The sequence below is a fragment of the Xenopus laevis genome, chromosome 9_10S (assembly GCF_017654675.1).
Source record: "Xenopus laevis strain J_2021 chromosome 9_10S, Xenopus_laevis_v10.1, whole genome shotgun sequence".
Taxonomy (NCBI): domain Eukaryota; kingdom Metazoa; phylum Chordata; class Amphibia; order Anura; family Pipidae; genus Xenopus; species Xenopus laevis.
In genome coordinates this window covers 90,178,688-90,199,869 of record NC_054388.1, presented here as the reverse complement: position 1 = coordinate 90,199,869, position 21,182 = coordinate 90,178,688, and the positions used below count along the sequence as shown (strand labels likewise).

The window sequence follows — 21,182 nt, the reverse complement described above, 5'->3', positions numbered from 1 at the left end:
GCAATTTAAAGATATTATGGTCTGCGCTGGGCAGGTCCAGACTGAGAATTAAAATAGGCCCTGGCATTTCAGGTACACAGAGGCCCAAACAGCCCCCACCAGCCCACTAAGTAGTGACTTTCTATGGCACCTTATAGCAGCCCCTCTGGCATTTGCCAGAACCCACAGATTGCCAGTCCGGGCCTGGCGCTGAGATTTTGTACAATAATCCAAACATTTCTGGCTTTTCCGCTGATTTCATGAGAAATTCGGCTGTTTCGCATCATAATGCAAAAAAGTCGTAGTTTTTGTACGACAATCCGAAAAGGTTGAGATTTTTTTGTGGTTTTTAATGATAAAGAATGGTAAATCGTAGATTCTAGTTTGGTCTGACTTTTTTTATTTAAAACATGAGAAAAATTTGGATTTTGACAAATAACCTCCAAGGTGTATACATTCTATATACGCAGCACCGCGGATTATCAGCCTGCCTTGTGAGACACATTGATCCTTCAGCATGTCGTAACTTCTATTCCCCCTCCTGCACTCTCCTGTGCAGTCTCTAGTGTCACAAAAGAACCGCCCCACTGCCTAGCAACAAGCAGCAGTCCTGACTGCACTGAAAGTATTGTGACTGCCGACTCAAGAAGTGGGACATTTAGCTGCTGATCTGGGACTGCAGGCTATGGGCAGCAAGTTGTATGAAAAGTGGGACAGTCGGGAGGTATGTAATATACAGTATGTGATGATGTGTATTTGTCTATGGATATATGAGGATACAATGGTTAAGTCAGGCTGAGGGTGACTATTTATCAGGGCTCTTAGATGTACTGCAATGTCAGGCTTATGCTTTAAGAGCAGATTCTTAGCTAAACTGCTAGCCAATGGTATCTAGTTTTATTGCGGGTAATAAGACTTTAATGAGGAGTATCAGTTACAAAACTACAAAGGCAGAAGAGAATGTGTTAATTATATATGGTCAAAGTTTCTAGGGAAACCAAAGTGTTTATGTGACAATTGTCTTGGGAAGCTGAGCAGGTCCCCGCGATGGTTATTTATGCTACACTAAACACGGCAAAACATGAATTTGTTGAGCATTCAACAATCCAGTTGTCATTCATGTCAACAACTATAAGTAAAATAATTCATTTGAACAAAGTACAGGTATGGGACCTCTTATCCAGAATGCTCAGGACCTGATGCTTTCCGGATAATGGATCTTTCCATAATTTAGATCTTTATACTAGAAAATCATGTAAACATGAAATAAACCCAATAGGCTGGTTTTGCCTCCAATAAGGATTCATTATATCTTAGTTGGGATCAAGTACACGCTACTGTTTTATTATTACAGAGAAGAAGGAAATCATTCTTAAAAATTTGAATTATTTAATTATAATGGAGTCTATGGGAGACAGCATTTCTGTAATTCGGAGCTTTCTGGATATATATATATATATATATATATATATATATAACTGTACTGTGGTCATAAATAGATTGTAGCATTCTATTGATGGCTTTGAACAGATAAGCTATATGACCGCTCCCACACCCACACATACCTACCGTATATTCTGTTTGTACAGGAACCAAGCTAAATAGTGGTTGTGAAGAGTGGAAAATAAAGATGAAACATTCACTAATTCACTAATCGGCAAATTTTTGCCAGAATTTTCGCACCACTTCACCAGGCGCAAATGCGCTACGAATACACGAAGTTTTGTCCGGGGCGTTGAACGCTGGTGGCTTTTTACTAGGATTACTTTGGCTTTGCGAGCATTTCAAGGCAAAGATGTGCTAGCATTCATTTGTGCCTAGCGAAACTTCGCTAGTGATCTTGCGCTTAGGTCAATGTGCATACGGTGGGAAATTTAAAGTTATATGGACGTCTTTATTATAAATGTTCCTGCAGATGGTTTAAGTTACCGGTTTATATTACACATGTCCAGGGAACCTTAATAAAGACAAGAGAATTATTATAATGCCCTACACCTGAGCCCACTGTAAAATAAATTTTCTTTATGTTATAAAATGTCTTGGGAAAATCGGTTTCCCAAAAAAAATTTAAGTTAGGCAATCCCGCTTCTAAAAAATGGACTTTAATGCATTTTCCGCAGACAGGATATGATGTAGGTGACAGAAGATTGAGGAAGATCTAGCTGCTTTATAGCACTTCGCCTGGTCTGAGGTGGCGAAGGCAACTCTGGCGAAAGAGTTCATTAAAATCCGCACTTTAGTGAATTTGCAAAGTAACGATCGTTTGCTAGAGCAAAAGTCGCCTGGCAATAGTGCGAATGACCACTATCGCCGTTCGCTAGTGAATTGGCGCCTGCGTCTGTTAGTGAATTGGCGATGTCCCTGCGGGTGGCAACGCTGGTGAAAAGTCACTTGCTTTAGCCACTTTGCCTTTTAGTGAATCTGCCCCCAGCCCTTTTAGCAAAGCAGATACCAAGCATGTAGAAAGACTGCAAAAAATATAAACTTTTAAAACTTGCTCTCCATATTGTTTGACAATGGCTACAACCCTTCTGCACTATGCAACATGTGGCATCCAATATTTATACAATATATGCATGCTTCAAATGCAGGTTAGGTGTACCTGGAGTAAGCTAAATCCTTGTCCAGGAACAAAATAATTAATGTTACTCCACCAGGGTTAATCATGAATTCTGTCTATGTAGCCATTAGGTGCTGTGGAAATATTGACTACGTGGTGGCAATCTGGTCATTATTGTTTTAATGGCATATTATCATTTTTTCTGACACTTTATGAACAGGGCCATGGATGAGATAAGCATGACAACAGTCGATGACCAGTGATGTCACGAAATGTTAAAAAAAAAGGAGCAAGTATTTCCATGAACAGCAGGAGCTTATGCCTCACAGCCTCCCACAAGGGCATGTCTATGTCCTCCTGAGACACTATAAGTGTGTGAAATGTGGGTGTGACAAATGGTGTGATATATATATATATATGGTGATGGTGTGCATAGGTTGAGTTATCCATAACAACAAATGAGATGCTTGCTTTCAAGTAGCTGACCATTAAATGCTAGTTGCTGCTTGCTATGGATCAGGAGACCTGTTGCTAACTTGTAATTATTTTTACACTACTGTGAAACTGTAAAACGTTTACACTTTACACTTATGACAGGCCTGTAGTCCAAAACTAAATCATTAAGACACCAGTGTATATAGAACACTTATCAGAGGTCCACTGCTTAGCCTGGTGGCACATTTTTTAACTCATTCCAATGACTAAAATGTTCACAATCAAGTTCTTATACCTTGTGTGTGTAAGTTTAGTTATGGTTCTTTCTAGATACTCAAGTGGCAGGCTGGAAGTAAATACATGTATTATAATGAGGGGTACCGAAAAGTATCACCATTTAAAGGGGAACTTTCTAATACGCTTCCATTGCCAACTATAGTTAGATATATAGGTAACTTTAAAGGGATACTGTCATGGGAAAAAAAATTTTTTTCAAAATGAATCAGTTGATAGTGCTGCTCCAGCAGAATTCTGCACTGAAATCCATTTTTCAAAAGAGTAAACAGATTTTTTTTTTATTCAATTTTGAAATCTGACATGGGGCTAGACATTTTGTCAATTTCCCAGCTGCCCCTGGTCATGTGACTTGTGCCTGCACTTTAGGAGAGAAATACTTTCTGGCAGGCTGCTGTTTTTCCTTCTCAATGTAACTGAAGGAGTCTCGGTGGGACATGGGTTTTTAGAGTATTGTTTTTAGTTCTACCAGGCAGCTGTTATCTTGTGTTAGGGAGCTGTTATCTGGTTACCTTCCCATTGTTCTTTTGTTTGGCTGCTGGGGGAGAAAGGGAGGGGGGTGATATCACTCCAACTTGCAGTACAGCAGTAAAGAGTGACTGAAGTGTATCAGAGCACAAGTCACATGACTTGGGGCAGCTGGGAAACTGACAATATGTCTAGCCCCATGTCAGATTTCAAAAGTGAATATAAAAAAATTTGTTTGCTCTTTTGAGAAATGGATTTCAGTGCAGAATTCTGCTGGAGCAGCACTATTAACTGATTCATTTTGAAAAAATGTTTTTTCCCATGACAGTATCCCTTTAACACCCTTAACACTTTTAAATTCATGTATAGCTCATGGCTTGTTCTCACTGTCTATACCCTGCCTGAAGGACTTTATGCTGATCCGCAGTCCACAAAATATTCATATTTTATAACTGAAGGTACAAAGGTTCAGTTCATCTGAATTCCTTTAAACCATGTGTTAATTTTACAAAAGCATGTAAAAATAGAAATAGATTCAAAAAAACATGTTTAGCTTGCTTTGTGGTCCTTACCAAGATACAGTAAAATGACTGCAGTAGCAGCAGGGGTAATTTACATTTTATCACTAGGCAGCATCACTAGGTTCACTTAGTTGCATATTTATCAAGGGTCGAATTTCGAATTGAAAAGCTTCAAAATTCAAAAAGACCAACCGAAATTAAGTCGAAGGGTTTTTTGTGGTCAAATAGGTCTGTTTTCGATCGAATAGGTCCGTATTAGATTTTTTAAAGTCCACCAATTGCCCCAAATAGGATCTAGGAGGTCCCCCATAGGCTAAAACAGCAATTCAGCAGGTTTTAGATGGCGAATGGTCGAAGTCTAATTTTTAAAGAGACAGTACATGATAAATTTTGATATTCGAATTTTTGAATTTTTTTCAAATTCAAATCGAATTTGGACTATTCCCTAGTTGAAGTAAAAATTCCTTCCTGACTCCAAGATGGCAATCGGACCTGTCCCTGGATCAACTTGTACTATGAGCTATCTCCCATAACCCTGTATTCCCTCACTTGCTAAAAAGCAATCCAACCCCTTCTTAAAGTTGAGAAGTGTACAACCCTGTGTATCCTAGTATTGATAAACAAAGACATACATACATATATCAGTAAAGCTACTGAGCAGGTTTGCAAAATATCTTTATTTTTATAGAGTTTACATTTTTTTTAATTATAGCCTCTCTCTGCTAAAGGTCAAACTATGCAAGAGCAGGACAAAACTGTTTAAATCATTTATAAAAAAGAAAAGGGGGAAATTAAGATCAATTTTAAATTGTTTTAGCACATACAATATCTACCTCATAATAAAATATTATTTCACTGAGATTACCCTCATGTTATATTTAAAGCAGAGTATCTATTCCTCAAGTCACATAGTATGTACCATTGACTACCTATCTTGCACATTGATCAATCAGCAAAGGGAGGGGCAGAAGCAGGAGACCTGGGTTGGGTTTTGCTCCTGACCCCACCCCGCACAAAAGCACATGGGACTGCCAAGAAAGCAGACCCCCAAATGGGCCCGCTGTGCCCCGTACCCCACTGAGGCTGTAGGGTCTGCTTCCTTGGTAGTTATGCCACTGGTCAGAAGGTCCAGTGACTAGGGCAGCACCTAATTTAAGTTACAGTACTGGCTACAAGTGGAATATATGTAACCGGAGATGTCCCTGGTGTTTTACAAACAATCACAAAACACTTTGCTTACAGTGATTGCTTAGGACAATGGTTTCACTGTAAGATTTGTTGCCCAATCGTTAAATCTGCTAAAGAGCAGGAAAATGCCTTCCTACTTAATAAATGAATCTGAGTAGCAAAATAAATTGCATTCTGTTTGAGGCAAAGGTATATACACACTGATACACACTTAACAAGGGCAAATTTATTAAGCTGTGTTAAAAATTGCTTTCAAATACAACATCTCCATGGGGAGCAGATGATTGTGGCACCAGGGAAAGTTCCATCGCTTTGTGTATAAGCATGGGTGTAACTATAGAGGATCTAATTGTTAGAAACCACCTTCCAGGCTCTCTCCAACTTACTTGCGAGTGGCTGTGGAGCAGGCAGTATGGGAGGGGGCAAGCTTAATTTTAGTAGTAGGGGGTTGTTGTGTGTACCGGACCTCTCCAACAATTTTTTTGCTACCCCATTGCGTATAAGCAAGTTATATCCTAATCTCCGGCCTGGGTACTGAGAAAGGTAAACCCCCCAGACACACATGTAGTCAGAACAGTCAGTCTCCTGTTGATTGCTAAGTACTTGCATCACAGACCAGCAGTGGAGATGTTCTGTATGTGCACTACTATTCAGGCAGCTCCCCTCTGTCCTTACAGTATAAAGTCAACATTTTCCTGCAAGAAATTTGTTTTTGTTTTTCCCACGGTAATGCCGGCTTACCCACAGCGATAGAGCAATAAAATGGTTGCATGTGGAAATTCCGTATTTTTATTGCTCATGTTCAGTCTGGGAAAGCCGATAACTTTACAAAGAAAAAGATGTGAAATATTTAATGTTAAAACCCCATGAAGTTGCATGTGGAAAACTTTTGTTTTTCAGCAGTCGCCATTAGCTTGAGTTACAAGGAGGAGAGTTGGTTTGCAAATAGAAGCCAAAGACCAGGTGCCTGTTAAGCAGTACTTGTTGAAGAGAAGGATGGTTTGGTAACAGTAGTTATGGCAAGCTGCACTAATTTGCTCATGTCACCAAATGTGCATGTAATTAGGTCAAGAATTAGGTCATTAGGCCCCGGCACAGGGCTGAAACTAGTGGTAGAAAATAGAAGCATTTGCCTAGGGTGCAACCATTTTGGGAAGGGGTAGAATAATTTGGCTTATGGGCAAATGTTCCCCTGGGCAGAAACCCAAAACATCCAATCAATAATAAACTTTCTATCTGCCAGCTGCAGTTAAAACAATGAAAGCAAATATCTGATTGGTTAACATGAAATACTGCCCAAGTGCAAATTTGCACAGTGATTTTACATGGCATGTTTGTGGATTCTCCAGAAGTGTACCTACCTATTACACTTTCCCTGAAATGTTCACCAGGAATGGTGTTAATCACCTCCATTGCGGCACTGAAATTCACATAGATGTATCCAATATACCCACACTCCTGGGGCCCTCAGTAGTCAGGGTCTGATTCCTATATGTTTGTGCCCCCAGTTCAAAGTTCTGAGAGGCAAAAATCCTAATTCAAACCTTGATAAATGACCCCCTTAGTTGATACATTTCTTATATTTGTCTCTGCTGAGCAAAAACCTGTGTTATATTAAAGGCAGCTGTTAGAATTGATACAATAGTTGCTGATATTCCACAAATACTGCTGAGAAATGTATCAACTAAATGTATCAACTAATGTAGCAACTAAGGAGGTTATTTATCAAAGGTCAAATTTTGAAGTTATCTGAATTTTTTTTAACTCTAATAGATTCTAAAGTACTCACAACTCGAATGGGAGGTTATTTATGAAAAAACTTCGAACTTCGAACTTCGAACTAACATTCGATCGAATAGGAACGACCTGAAAATTAAATTAGAAAAGAATTCGAATTGATTCAGGAAGGCTATTAACATCTTCAAATGGTTCAACAAACCTCTGCCATTGACTTCTACATGAACTCGGCAGGTTTTTGGTGGCGAAGTATCGAATTGGTACTGTTTCCTTGGTCGAGGTGTGATAAATCTCACATTCAAATTCAAATGGTAGTTTTAAATTCAAAATTGTGAGTTTTGACCAAAAAAACTATTAGAATATTCGTATTTGAATTTACCATTCGAACCTTAGCAAATCCAAAATGTAGCAGATTGTAACAGATCAGATGCTCCTGGATCGCTGAGCTGCCAAACTGAAACACTAGAGACACAAACATTAAACTTTAAAATGGTAAAATATAAAAGATGGAAAGTAATTGAAAAAAAGTATTTGTTTATGGAGAACAACTGAACTGAAAAAAGTGTTTGGAAGGTTAATAACCCCTTTATGATGTAAAATAGCAGTGTGACTCCTTACATCAAGAAACGGGTTAATAGTGTCACTGTGGGAGAACCAGAGGAGGAAGAGGTAAGATAAGAGTCTAGATAAGGGAACAGGCATAGAAACTAGAGAACATCAGGTAGAACAAAGTTGGATTTGTGTATTTACAGCCAGTGTTCTCTCTGAGCTGAGGAAGGGTACAATGGAGAGACAAGGAATCTGCTAAAAACTCTGTATATAAGCAGCACAAAGATATTTCTGACAGCAAAGCTAGTGATTTAAAACAAGTACCTGCACTTCTTCTGTAGTTCCTAACACAATAGCTGCAAGGACAGTGCACTTACAGAACATCTCTTATCCACCTTCTGGGCTCAGGCCCGGATTTGTGGAAAGGCCACCTAGGCCCGGGCCTAGCGTGGCAGGATTTTAGAGGGGCGGCATGCTGCCCAAACACACCCACATTGGTTCAAACACACTGGGTATGCGCTGGAGATACAATAATTTTTTAAATTTCCTGTGCACCAATCCCCATTGCTCCAGTCCAGATGATGAAAGGGGAGGGGACAGGGGGTGACGAACGGCAGTGGGCCTAGGGGCGCCCACTATGTAAATCCGGCCCTGTCTGGGCTGTAGCTAGGGTTGCCATCTGGCCAGTATTTTACCGGCCTGGCCGGTAAAAATGATGGCTGATCCCAATGTTATTAATATGGAAAGAAGATAAATATATAGGAAGGCCGGTATTTTTTTCAAGAAAAGGTGGCAACCCTAGCTGTAGCGCAGGCAATGACAATGCAACAGGAGACTGACAGTTCTGACTTACTGTTCCTCTCTGGGCTTCATTTGCTGGATATATACAGTAACTGGAAATGCTTATTTGCACAGCAATGTAACTTTCCCCAGTGCCACAATCATCTGCTGCCGAATCTGTATGAGCTCCCTTCTCACCAAATGAAGGTACAAATCCATTGTGCTACTTGCTCATCTATTTTATCCTGAAATTTATAAAGCTCTTATTACATGAGAAAGTCCAGTAAAGTTTACAGCGCTTTAGACCTAGTATGATCCATGGGAAAAAAAATCTGGCATGAAAACTGCTGCAAAAAGTCATAGCTCTCAATACCTTTTTGCATCATTAAAAAAATAAATTAGCAAGCTTACATTCATACTCTACCAGAATAGTAGACTCTGCTCCCCATTCACATACAGTCTTTGTACATCTTTAAAAATATGCTTGATTCTGCATACTGTAGCAAGAGATGTTTGTATTTGAATGCAATTTTCTTAACACAACTTTTTAAATATGCCCCTGTAAGTGTGTATTTGTCAAACAGTATGTAATTTATTTTGTTATATAGAAACTATATGCCACTCTGGTATTTATAGAAATGCTATAATAAACATATGATTGGCAGAATTATGGGCAGTCTATGAAACTGGCACCCTTGTTGTATTATAAATATGTTCCAGTCTATAGGCAAACACTTTGTATGACAGAGTGACCTGAGGACACAATACATATGATGATTTTTACCATAGTAATCCAGATTACTGCATTAAGCACAAATGAGCTAGCCTTTAATGATACGTTATGCCTCTTTGTTAGATAAATGTTGTCTTTTAACATAATCTTGTCTGTCAGCATGATAGAAATATAACATTGCAGGAATTTGCACTGATATTTGTTTTTGAAGTTTTCTTTAGAGCATTTCCCCTTTTTTGTTTTCCTGTTTTTGAATTCCATGCCTCTGAATAGATGGGAGCAGGGTCATACTGGGTGCTGCCTAGTGACAAAGGGTAAACTATCCCTGTGGTTACTGCAGACATTTTACTGTACCTTGGTAAATAGATCAATCAGGTGTAGGTAAAGGTCTATCTTGTTGTCCTCACTGTGTCAGGTTCCTCAAATAGAGCATAGGAGCCGGCACTTCTCCTTGTCTACATAAATCCAAATCAACCACTCTGGAGAACCAATATCATCAAACAAGTTATCGTTTATTCGGTAGCACTACATGTTTTGGATCTATTTGATCCTTCATCAGGTGCCAGTGTTCACAGTACCTTAGTAAAACCCACAGGACAAGCTAAACATGTTATTTGGAATTTGTTTCTATCTTTAGATTTTTTTTTTTTTGGAGTATTCAAATATTTAGATACTCTGAACCTTTGTACCTAAGTCATAAAATATGCATACCGGTATTCTATGGACCAGCAAAATATCCTGGAGGCAGGTTTTCTTAAAATATTCCATTCTGGGTTTAGTTCACTTTAAATGATAGCATCTCCAGTCCACCACTTGGGTCGAGAATCACAAGTCACTGGAATGAGCAATAAAACGAGCCACCAAGATAAGCAGCGGCCCTCTGAGCAGTCTCTATACGAGATGTGTATTAGTTACTTCGTTTAGGTGTCAGGGCCGGATTTCTTCTCATGGTGCCTGGAGGCTGGCATCCACCATTACCGCGTCCCATACTAGGGATGCATCCACTATTATGGCCTCTATGTGGACTGACAGCCTTCACGAAAGATTCAAATCCAAGTCCTAATTTGCATATGCAAATCAGGTGTGGGAAGAGGAAAACATTTTTTATTCCTTGTTTTGTAACAAAAAGTCATGCGATTTCCCTCCCGCCTCTAATTTGCATAATATGCAAATTAGGATTTGATTCAGCCGAGAAGAAGGATTCGGCCAAATCTGAATGCTGCTGAAAAAGGCCGAATCCTGGCCAAATCCCGAACTGAATCCTGGATTCGGTGCATCCCTATCCCGTATATCCTTTTTACCTGCAGCCGTAGCATGGGGATAGGGCACGTAGTTCCCAGTGCTTTGGATAAGAGCAAATTACAAGTGCGGCTGGGCAGCATGCCTCCCCTTATTATGTTCAGTCCTAGGCCCAGGCTTTTGTGGCCCTGCCACAAATGCTATAACCCTTAACAGTAACAGAAAAAAAGTACATAAAAATTTACATTACAGATGTTATGATCAGGTCTCCAGACACATAGCAACCAATCAGCAAGTAGCATTTAAAGGAAAACTATACCCCCGAACAATGTTGCTGTAAAAATATATTGCATAAAACAGCTCATATGTAAAACCCTGCATCAATAAACCATTTTCATAATAATATATTTTTTTAGTAGTATGTGCCATTGGGTATCATAGATAGAAAATTGCCATTTTAAAAAATAACGGCCGTCCCATGGGATCGTAGGATTCACGGTGCACACAAACAGACTATACATGTTAGGTGACATGAGCCAATTAATGGACAGAGTTCTGTCTTTTGCTTCCACACTTCTTCCTGTTACAGTTAGAGTTGTAGTATTTCTGGTCAGGTGATCTCTGAGGCAGCACACAGACCATCACGAAGTGGTGGTTCAAGGCAAGAGATGTAAAAGGGCAATATTTACTTAAATATATATTCCAGTTTGGTAAGATTCTTTAATATGCCACTTAATTTGATATAAACTGTCTGTTGCTTAAGTGTTCATTTTGGGGGTATAGTTTTCCTTTAATGGCTAGCTATTTGAAAGCAAGCATTCTATTTATTGTTAAGGGTTATTAACGAGTGGTAAACTTTGCTGTTCTATTGCTCCATATGCACCCACACATTTCCAACATTTATAATGTCTCAAGACGTGACCTTTTGTGTGCCGTGAGACCTAAGCTCCTGCTATTCAGGAAATTCCTGCCTCTATTTCATAACATTTTGTCACATCATTGGTCATTCACTGTTCCATAACACTGTTATCATGCTGATCTCATCCATGGGCCTATTCATAAAGTGTCAGTAGTAATGGTAACTATTTCCACACACTACACCAGATGTCATCAGTGCTGATACTGCCTATAGATATAGGGGCACATTTACATAGGGTCGAATATCGAGGGTTAATTAACCCTCGATATTCGACTGCCAAAGTTAAATCCTTTGACTTCGAATATCGAAGTCAAAGGATTTACCACAATTCCTTCGATCGAACGATTTTAATCCATCATTCGAACGATTTTTCTTCGACCAAAAAAAGCTTACAAAGCCTATGGGGACCTTCCCCATAGGCTAACATTGAGGTTCGGTAGGTTTTAGATGGCGCAGTAGGGGGTCGAAGTTATTTTTAAAGAGACAGTACTTTGACTATCGAATGGTCAAATAGTCGAACGATTTTTAGTTCGAATCATTCAATTCGAAGTCAAAGTCGTAGTCGAAGGTCGAAGCAGCCGATTCGATGGTCGAAGTCACCAAAAAAAACATTCGAAATTCAAAGTTTTTTTTTATTCTATTCCTTCACTCAAACTAAGTAAATGTGCCCCTTAATGTCAAAAGATTTTCCGACAGTAAAGTAAAGGAGCTATCAAAATTATAAAATGCCATTATTCAGTGTAATTAAAATGATTCTGACCAGATCGCCACCAGGTAGGAAATATTATTTTACAATATATACATAAATTGTATACTGCAGAAAGGTTCTAGCCATTGTCATAAAATATGGAAATTGGCCAACAGTTTTTTATTTTTTGCAGTCTTTTTATTTTTCTGCTTCTCGCTTCTGGGAACTTTAAGAGCCAAATTTCCATTTTTTAATACGGCGTTTCTAGTGCAAGAGAGTGCAATTGCTGCACTAGTGATTTGCACAGACAACTTCTGTGCTGCAAAAAAATGTATCGTTAAATATAAAACTGACTGGTAATTATCATTTCCTAACTGTTGAAAGAATCTGCTGCCTGGTCACCAGGGTAAATATGACTGGATGTTCAACAAGTTTACAAGTTTAGTCTAGCATAAATAGCCATCTCTGTTACTAGCCAGTTTCCCAAGAGAGTATGATCATCCACTGACTGTGAATTGTCACAGAAACACTTTGTTTCCCTAGAAACTCATATATAATTAACACATTTTCTCTTGCTTTTGTAGTATGTGATTCAGGTAACTGATACTCCTCATTAAAGTCTTATTACCTGCAATAAACCTAGATAAGATTAGATTGCAGTTTACCTGATAGAAGCAGCTCCTAAGCATAAAGCAGACATGTAGTACATCTAAGAGCACTGATAAATAATCAGCCTGGCCCACTATTGTAACCTTATAAATCCAGAGAGAAAAACCATTGATTCAAAACATAACAATGCAGTCAGAGGTGATCTTCACATTTATCAGAAAAGGTTCTGTACCAATAAGCATCTAATGTCACATTTGCTGTGCTGCAGAATTTTAAGCATTCCACTGAAAGGCAAAAAAATGTTTACTGTTGTGTTGGTTTGTACCTAAGGGCAGAGACACATGCTGCTATTTCGGGAGATTAGTCGGCCAACGATAAATCGCTTCTTCTTCGGGCGACTAATCTCCCCTCTCTGCCTTCCTGCTGGCTAGATTGAAATTCACCGGCTCGATGGCACACAGAACACTTCGTTTTATAAAGTCGCCCGAAGTTGCCTCACAAGGAAACTTCGGGCGACTTCGGAAAGCCGAAGTGATTTGAGTGCCATCTCACCGGCAAATTCGATTCTAGCCAGCGGGAAGGATTTTCGGGGAGATTAGTTGTCCGAAGAAGAAGCGATTTGTCACTGGGCGACTAATCTCCTGAAATAGCAGCGTGTCTCTGCCCTAAGGTGCTACTAAATAATGTAAATATTGTTCCTGATAATTTGTTTTTGTATGTAGTCCGTCACATGGCACACACTGTTGTACATAAAGCTATGGCCAGACGGGGCTGAAATCTGCAGGCCGATTTCAGCCACCAACCGCAAGCAGTGTCCTCTTCTTGTTTTGCGTCCAATTTCAGTAACCTGATTTTGGCCCCATGTGGCCCTAGCCTTAAATAAGCAAGTTTAAATACACCCTGGTTCAAAGCAAAATGCTAAGGAACATGGTTGTTTGGAGAAGATCCATTCCAACCAAGCAGTCTGCTGCTACCAGCAGCGCTTTACATTTTTGTGAATAAGCACTACCATGTGCCTAAAGTTGGCCATACATAGGCTGTTAAAAGCTGCCGATTTGGTCCTTCCAGAGCAAAAAAATAAATAAATTAGCATGCACATAAAAATTGTTGTGCGTCAAAATAATTTGGACGCCCCTTTGACTTTAATGCATGTGGACAAAATAGTCATGTGTATAAAAATTGTCATTCGCGTCAAAACTGTTGCGTGTCAAAATTATTTTGACGAGCATTGACTTCAATGCGTTTCAAAAATGTTTTGCCGTTTCAAGAATGTTTTTGCTGTTTTGAAAATGTTTTCGCCGTTTTGCAAATTTTTCAGATTTGCAAATCACTATTGCTTACTGTATTTACTATTCCCAATTATGGGGCAAATTTACTAAAAGGCAAAGTGACTAATGCTGGCGAAAATTCGCCAGCATGAAATCATTTCGGAACTTTGCTAGCGAAGGAGATAGACTGTATCGGTACTTCGCTCCCTAACGTCAGACAAATTTGCACTCTGGAGAATAGACGTAACTACTCAAATTCACTAAGATGCAAATTTTACTGAACGTTACCTCTTGTGCCAGACTTGCCTTTGCCACCTCAGAACAGGCGAAGTGCAATAGAGTAGATAGGTAAAAAAAATTCTAAGTCCCAAAAAATGCTAGCGTCTTTTCCTTTTTTCAGGGTGATGGGCTGAAAAAGATCTACCAGGCAGCTTTTATCTTGTGTTATGAAGCTGCTATCTGGTTACCTTCCCGTTGTTCTTTTGTTTGGCTGCCTGGGGGGGAAAGGGAGGGGGTGATATCACTCCAACTTGCAGTACAGCAGTAAAGAGTGATTGAAGTTTATCAGAGCACAAGTCACATGACTTGGGGCAGCTGGGAAATTGACAAAATGTCTAGCCCCATGTCAGATTTATAAATTGAATATAAAAAAATCTGTTTGCTCTTTTGAGAAATGGATTCAGTGCAGAATTCTGCTGGAGCAGCACTGATTCATTTTGGAAAAATTTTTTTTTCCCTTTTACTAAATTTGTAACAATCAGACTGCTTCTATTTCAGTTAATTTACAGAATGTATATACTTTATTATTATACCTATATCTTACACCAACTGTACATATCTCTCCCCAAACAAAACCAAGGAAATATTTAGACAAGCTTACAGTGAAGAATAAAAAAAAAAATCTGACACATTATGTGCAAATATTACTCAGTAGTAAAGGTACAGATGACCTCAGTGAAAACAGACATATTAGGGGTCATTTATTTAAGGCAGTGTTATTTGCACTTTGTCAGATACTGTAGGTCAATGGGGGAAGTCAGTTTTTCTGGTTCCACTGGCTCTTTGGCCGCAAATTATCTTTAACTGCTTGTTATATATATTTGTATTCCTTAAATGCTTTTCTTAGAACAATTACTCAAACTTGTCACTGGATTTTATATATTTTGCTGGGAGCAGCTAGATCCAAAGCAGGGAATGTAGTATATCTGTTCAACCTTAACGTTCACCTCAAATAAGGGCTGCATGTGTGTGCTTCAAGTGACCCCGGGGTGGAGTGAAATGTGTATAAGTAATATAAGACTACTGCCACATGGGGCTGATTCTCGGATGAGCCTCATAAGAAAGGAATACCAGAGGAAGTGATCTCCTTCTAACCTTGACTAGTCATTAGCAATTCTATTTTATTCAAATGTATTGCAAACAAATCCCATAGACACATAAATATAGGGGAAGATTCACTAAAGGGCGAATTGTCGCCAGCGACCACTTCGCACCATTTCGCCAGGTGAAAATTCGTTATCACTACCCAAATTCACTAAAATGCAAAGTTGCGTCCGAACGCTGGTGACATTCGGCTTGCGTTAGTTCGGCAGTGCGAGCATTTCAAATCGAAATTACGCTAGCGATCATTTCTGCCTTGCGAAACTTCGTTAGTCCTCTTACACTTTGGTCAATTTGAATAGGGTGGGACAAATGGACGTCTTTATTAGAGATGTTGGTGCAAATGCTTAAAGTGGCCACTTTTTATTACAAATGTCCAAGGAACCTGAATAAAGAGAAAATAGATCCTATAATGCCCTACACATGAGCCCAATTAATGTCCCATGCCCCTGAAATGTCTGGGGGAAAAAAAGTTAAATAGTTAGGACTTAAACAGGCAATCCCGCTTAAAAAAAGGAGAAATCTCCAGCATTTTTACAACTTTAATGCATTTCCGGGAGACAGGATATGATGTAAGTGATATAAGATAGAGGAAGATCTAGCTTCATTTTAGCAGTTCGTCAGGTCTGAGGTGGCGAAGTCAACTCTGGTGAAACATTCAGTAAAATTCGCATTTTGCTGAATTTGTGGAGTAACGACTATTCGCAAGAGCGAAAAATCAGCTGGCAAAAGAGTGCGAACGGTAGTGATGGTCCCGTTTGCTAGCAAATTGTTGCCTACACCTGTTAGTAAGTTGGCGATGTCCCTGCGGATGGGATTTCTGGCGAACTGTCACTAGCGTTAGCCACTTCGTCCTTTAGTAAATCTGCCCGATAGTCTTCTGTGCAGTTGCCTGGTGACACAAAGACTGAATACAACAGCAAGTTAAGCTCCCCATAGATGCGACGATTCTTCTTGCCGAACGACCAATTTTAGGGAGGCCCGACCAATCCTTCGAAATCATCGTGCGGTTAGTGGTATTCGAACGATCGTACATCTTCCGATTTTTCGGCCGACATCTGTCAGGAAATTGATCGGCCAGGTCAAAAAATCTTTGTCGGTCCCAGTGCAACCTATCTATGTTTGCAGGGCCAAGCAGGCAGCTCCCCTTTGTTTTCCTGGTAAATTGGTCTTTTTAGTTGATGGTAAATTCTTACGATCGTACAATCGTTCTGAGAAGATCGTGGTCTCACGATCAGGATCTGATCTTTTAAAAATCTCAACATCTATAGCCAGCTCTAAATCAGTTTAACCTTAGCTGATCATTGTCTTCTGAAGGATTTCACAAATGAGGAAACACCTTAGAAAAAAATACAGCTACTCACAAAGCCTCATTTCCTTGTTCCATCATTAAATAAAGTAGAAACCAAGCCAAATGATTAGCCTACAAACAGATCACATAGGAGAAAGAAACTTCCTGGTAGCTTGATAGCAAATTGCTTGTGAACCCTTTCTATCTACCATCTTGTGTATACTGTAAACTTGATTCCCTGCTCATGTCTGGATTAAGCTGCATGGGTTCTGGATGGAAAATATTTTACCTATTTAAAGTTACATGTGAAAGAAATGAAAATGGTGCATGTTCCTAAGAAGCCAATAGTGTGCCTGTCTGTGCACAAACAACACTGAACAGACAGTGGAACAATTGCAACTAGTCTAATCCTACACTGTCCTGGATTTTTTTAAATATATATATAATCTCATGCAGGTCCTGCACTTGGACACGCTAGCTGATCTAGTGGTAAAGGTTTAGTATACATTTTTGACAAGTAATTATTGTAAGAGTAGTGTGAGAATTCGCATAGGAAATCAGTCCAGCCAAGAAAGGGGTTAATTCAATATAAATTTATGAAAGTAATTATTTTAAGAGTATAATGAGAATTCAGATAGGGAATTAGTCCAGCCAGATAGATATTACTGGGCCCCATAGCAAATTGTTTTTTGAAGGCCCCAAAATGTCTAAAGGTGGATCTGTTTTACCAGTATTTATTGAAATTGTATATAAATATATATATCTCCTGGGCCCCAATGCAGCCGCAGGGTCTGCTTCCTCTGTAGTTATGCCCCTGGGTTAATGTAATTTTGCCTCTTCCAATCAGCTGCTACAGAATGCTTTTTAAAGTTAAATGTGCTTTTTAAAGCACATTTAAATTTTAGCTACTGCGTGGCACAAACCTCCTTGAAATATTTTTTTAATTAATATTAATTTAATTTTTAATTAAGTAAAATGCTGGTGGGAAAATATATGCTGCACAACGTTTTCAGAAGTCGCCCAAAGTTGCCTGCGAGGAAAACTTTGGGAAAAAAATGGCGCATATGTTTTCCCATTGTTGATTTACTTTATTGCCTGTGGGAATAAATTTTGAAGAGATTTGTCGCCCCTGGTAGTGCAGATTTAAACCAGTAGCCTTAGACTCTGGTAAAAAGGGTATTACTTAACTCCAGTTAGTTTCTGAATCTTGGGCTGTTGTTATTATTATTATTATTAATATGTATTTTTAGAGAACCAACATATTTTGCAGTGCTGTGTTCTTGTTAAATCCTTGGTAATGCGTGTGACCTCCTGTGTATAACCCAGCTTGTGTTCTGACTGCTGTCAAGTTTCTTGGTTAGTTTGCCCTCCTGTGTACGACCTGGCCTGCACCAAGTCTCTGCTCAATCTCAACCATGGCATTCAGCCACAGGGATTCTTTAATTACTGTATATACTAACTTTCCAGCCATGGGAATTCTATATAATAAATCCTAATAGATAGCTGTATCTAGTACAAATTGGCTATATGTATTATTTTCTTTTTAACAGAAGTGGAGACCTGACTTTTGAATCTGGGGAGTGAAAAGGAAGAATTAGAAAATCATGTCTCGCAAAAACAGTGATGGTTTTATTAATGCAGCCTATCATGACTCAGAAACCTTGCAAATGGACAGAGGGTATGTCTGCAATGTGATCTTTCTATATTACAGTATATATTACAGAAATGAGACCGGTCTCTGGCCAAAGCATATATCTCTCATGTTACATGCCAATTAGTTATTTGTCACATATTCAAATATTCGAGCATTTTGAAAACTATAGCTCTTTGTTCAGGAGCAATTAATTTCACTTCTAGGACATATACAATGCACTTCTAGGGCATACTGTCTTGCATAAAAAAGGCTCCAGTCCTTAAGAGGGATATAAATGAGCTGGAGAGAGTACAGAGACTAAGTGCAACTAAACTGGTTAGAGGGATGGAAGACTTCAATTATGAGGGGAGACTGTCAAGATTGTGGTTGTTTTTATCTGGAAAAAAAGGCCCTTGCGAGGGGACATGATTACACTTTACAAGTACATTAGAGGACATTATAGACAACTAGCAGGGGACCTTTTTACCCATAAAGTGGATCACCGTACCAGAGGCCACCCCTTTAGACTAGAAGAAAAGAACTTTCATTTGAAGCAACGTAGGGGGTTCTTCACAGTCAGGACAGTGAGGTTGTGGAATGCACTGCCGGGTGTTGTTGTGATGGCTGATTCTGTTAATGATTTTAAGAATGGCTTGGATGATTTCTTGGACAAGCATAATATCCAAGGCTATTGTATAGTATATTAGTTTAGTGTAGTAATGTATAGTATAGATATGGGTATATTGAGTTTATGGAGGGGTCAGTGTGAGTGTGTGAGAGTGTAATGCTGGGTTTTATTTGGAGGGGTTGAACTTGATGGATATTGTCTTTTTTCAACTCAATTTAACTATGTAATCTCTTTGTGCTTGTAAATTCCTGCAGATGTAATTACACCCTGACAGAAATAGCATGTTTTTGACAGATGTACTATAAATGCACAAATCACGCTCAGGTCAGCCATAGATCACATTGATTTTCTATCCTGGGATCAGTTTCTTTACTTGGATTAAGTTTGCAGCCCTATACTGTACATTTTCTTTATTTATGCAAGATATACAGTAAGGTCAGCTAAAACCAGTGTTTACTCTTGCAGTATCCTCAGTTTGGCAGTACTCAGGGGAAGCCCCGCTGCTGAACAAACTGCTGGGCTTCTGTCTTAGTGGGATCAAATAGCTTTGGTGTTGGTTGCAAACCTATAATGGGCCAGATTCAATTCAGTGAGAAAAAGGTTTATAATGTGAAAACTCATTGTGAGGTTCAATGTGAGATGTAATTCAATTCAGAAATAATAGTTTATTATGTGAAAAATCTATTGAAGTCTATGGGGGAAAACTGGAACTGAATTTGGAGAAAAGTGTTTTCTCCTTTATCTGCCATAAAACTCTTGTAACAATTTAGGCCAGCCATATATTTAGGCATCAAAGGTGTATTTTAATTTTGCCAGTGTCCAGAAATACTGGACTATAAACATACTATAACAAAGTGTATAATTTCCAATATTTAATAGGCTGTTTAGCACATCGTTCTCAAGACAGAAGTCATCGTTCTACAACCCTAATCCCTACAATGATGATGACATTGGCTATGGGGAACAACCACCTGAAATGAGGCATAACAAATTGTTTTTGCCAATGAACTCAGTGCAACAAGATCCTGAATACAGCCAGCAAATTCCAAGAAACGTTGTTCCAAAAAACAATCCCTATGGAGAAGGAGAACATAGTAAGTAACACAGAAGGAAAATGGAGTAAGTATTAGTTGCTGGATATGGCATAAATGTTAACTTCATTAAAAGTACCTGTACAAGGGTCTGAAGGCTGAAATAAATCTAAATAAATCTATGAAAGAATAATATAATATTGTGCAGAAAACAATACAGGGGGTCATTTATCAACATTGGCCAAATTTGCCCATGGACAGTAACCCATGGCAACCAATCAAATTGCTGCATTCATTGTTCTACTTGCAGCTGGCTTTAAAAAGCTAATCACCGATTGGTTGCTATAGGTAGTTGCCCATGGGCAAATTTGCTCTGTGTTGATAAATGAGCCCCACATATTCCAGAACAAATATTGTGTCTCATAGCAGCCAACCTTTGACAGGACTGGTCAGGCCCGGACTGGTAATCTGTGGGTTCGGGCAAATGCCAGAGGGGCCGCTATCTTTAAATGTAAATGGGTTGCTCACCTAAAAATGCAAATTAGATATGTCTTTAATATGTAAATTAGTCACTCACTTTAGAAATGTAAATTAGCTGTCCGTAAGAACTAGCCACAGCTAAACCGATGACTGCATTTGTTAGTATACATGTCAGTACTGGGCGGAACCAGGAATTCTGACCAACTTCAGTTAGTAATACTAGAGTTGCTTGCTATATACCCAATTCCTTATGCTTATTATGATAGGTACAGTATGTTGGCAACAGGAGCTGCAGCCTGTATATGGAAAACTGTGATATGTACCATTAATTGCATGAGGCAGCCCAGTCTTTTCAAGTGTGCCACACTTTGGCCCTATGACACACGTGGCAATTAAAGTCCAATTATCTGCCACGGTGCATGGTCCAGCTGGGGGCACACAAAGGAAAATTTAGAATAAACTGTAAGTATAGGGCCACTAATCCATCTGATAGAATAGTTGTGATAGAAACTAGGGCGAGTTATTTGTTGCAAGGGCCAGTTCCAGCACACAGGGTGTATAATATTGCTGGGAATTATATGCTAAAGGACTCTTAAAATATATATTAATAAACACTAGTTCTAGTTAACCTTGGGGTTGGAAATATATATCATGCTTTGCATGCGTGTGAATACATGGGCTGCTTCGATACTTTTGCCAGGGCTGCTTTTTCCTCCCAGTCGGGCCCTGGGACTGGTGTAGTTTAATGTTAAATTTGCAGTGTTCATCATTA

At 39.1% G+C, this 21,182-nt stretch overlaps 1 protein-coding gene across 1 annotated transcript in view; it reads left to right on the top strand.

Annotated features, from left to right (window-relative positions):
* The first annotated feature begins 559 nt into the window (after positions 1 to 559).
* The window catches only part of tmc5.S (transmembrane channel like 5 S homeolog), a 49,175-nt gene continuing 28,552 nt past the window's right edge, over positions 560 to 21,182 (top strand). Inside the window, exons 1-3 of the mRNA XM_018239119.2 lie at positions 560 to 703; positions 18,189 to 18,316; positions 19,779 to 19,993. Of these exons, the coding sequence (XP_018094608.1) occupies positions 18,243 to 18,316; positions 19,779 to 19,993 (289 nt within the window). The 5' untranslated portion in view covers positions 560 to 703; positions 18,189 to 18,242. The remainder of the gene's footprint in view (positions 704 to 18,188; positions 18,317 to 19,778; positions 19,994 to 21,182) is intronic.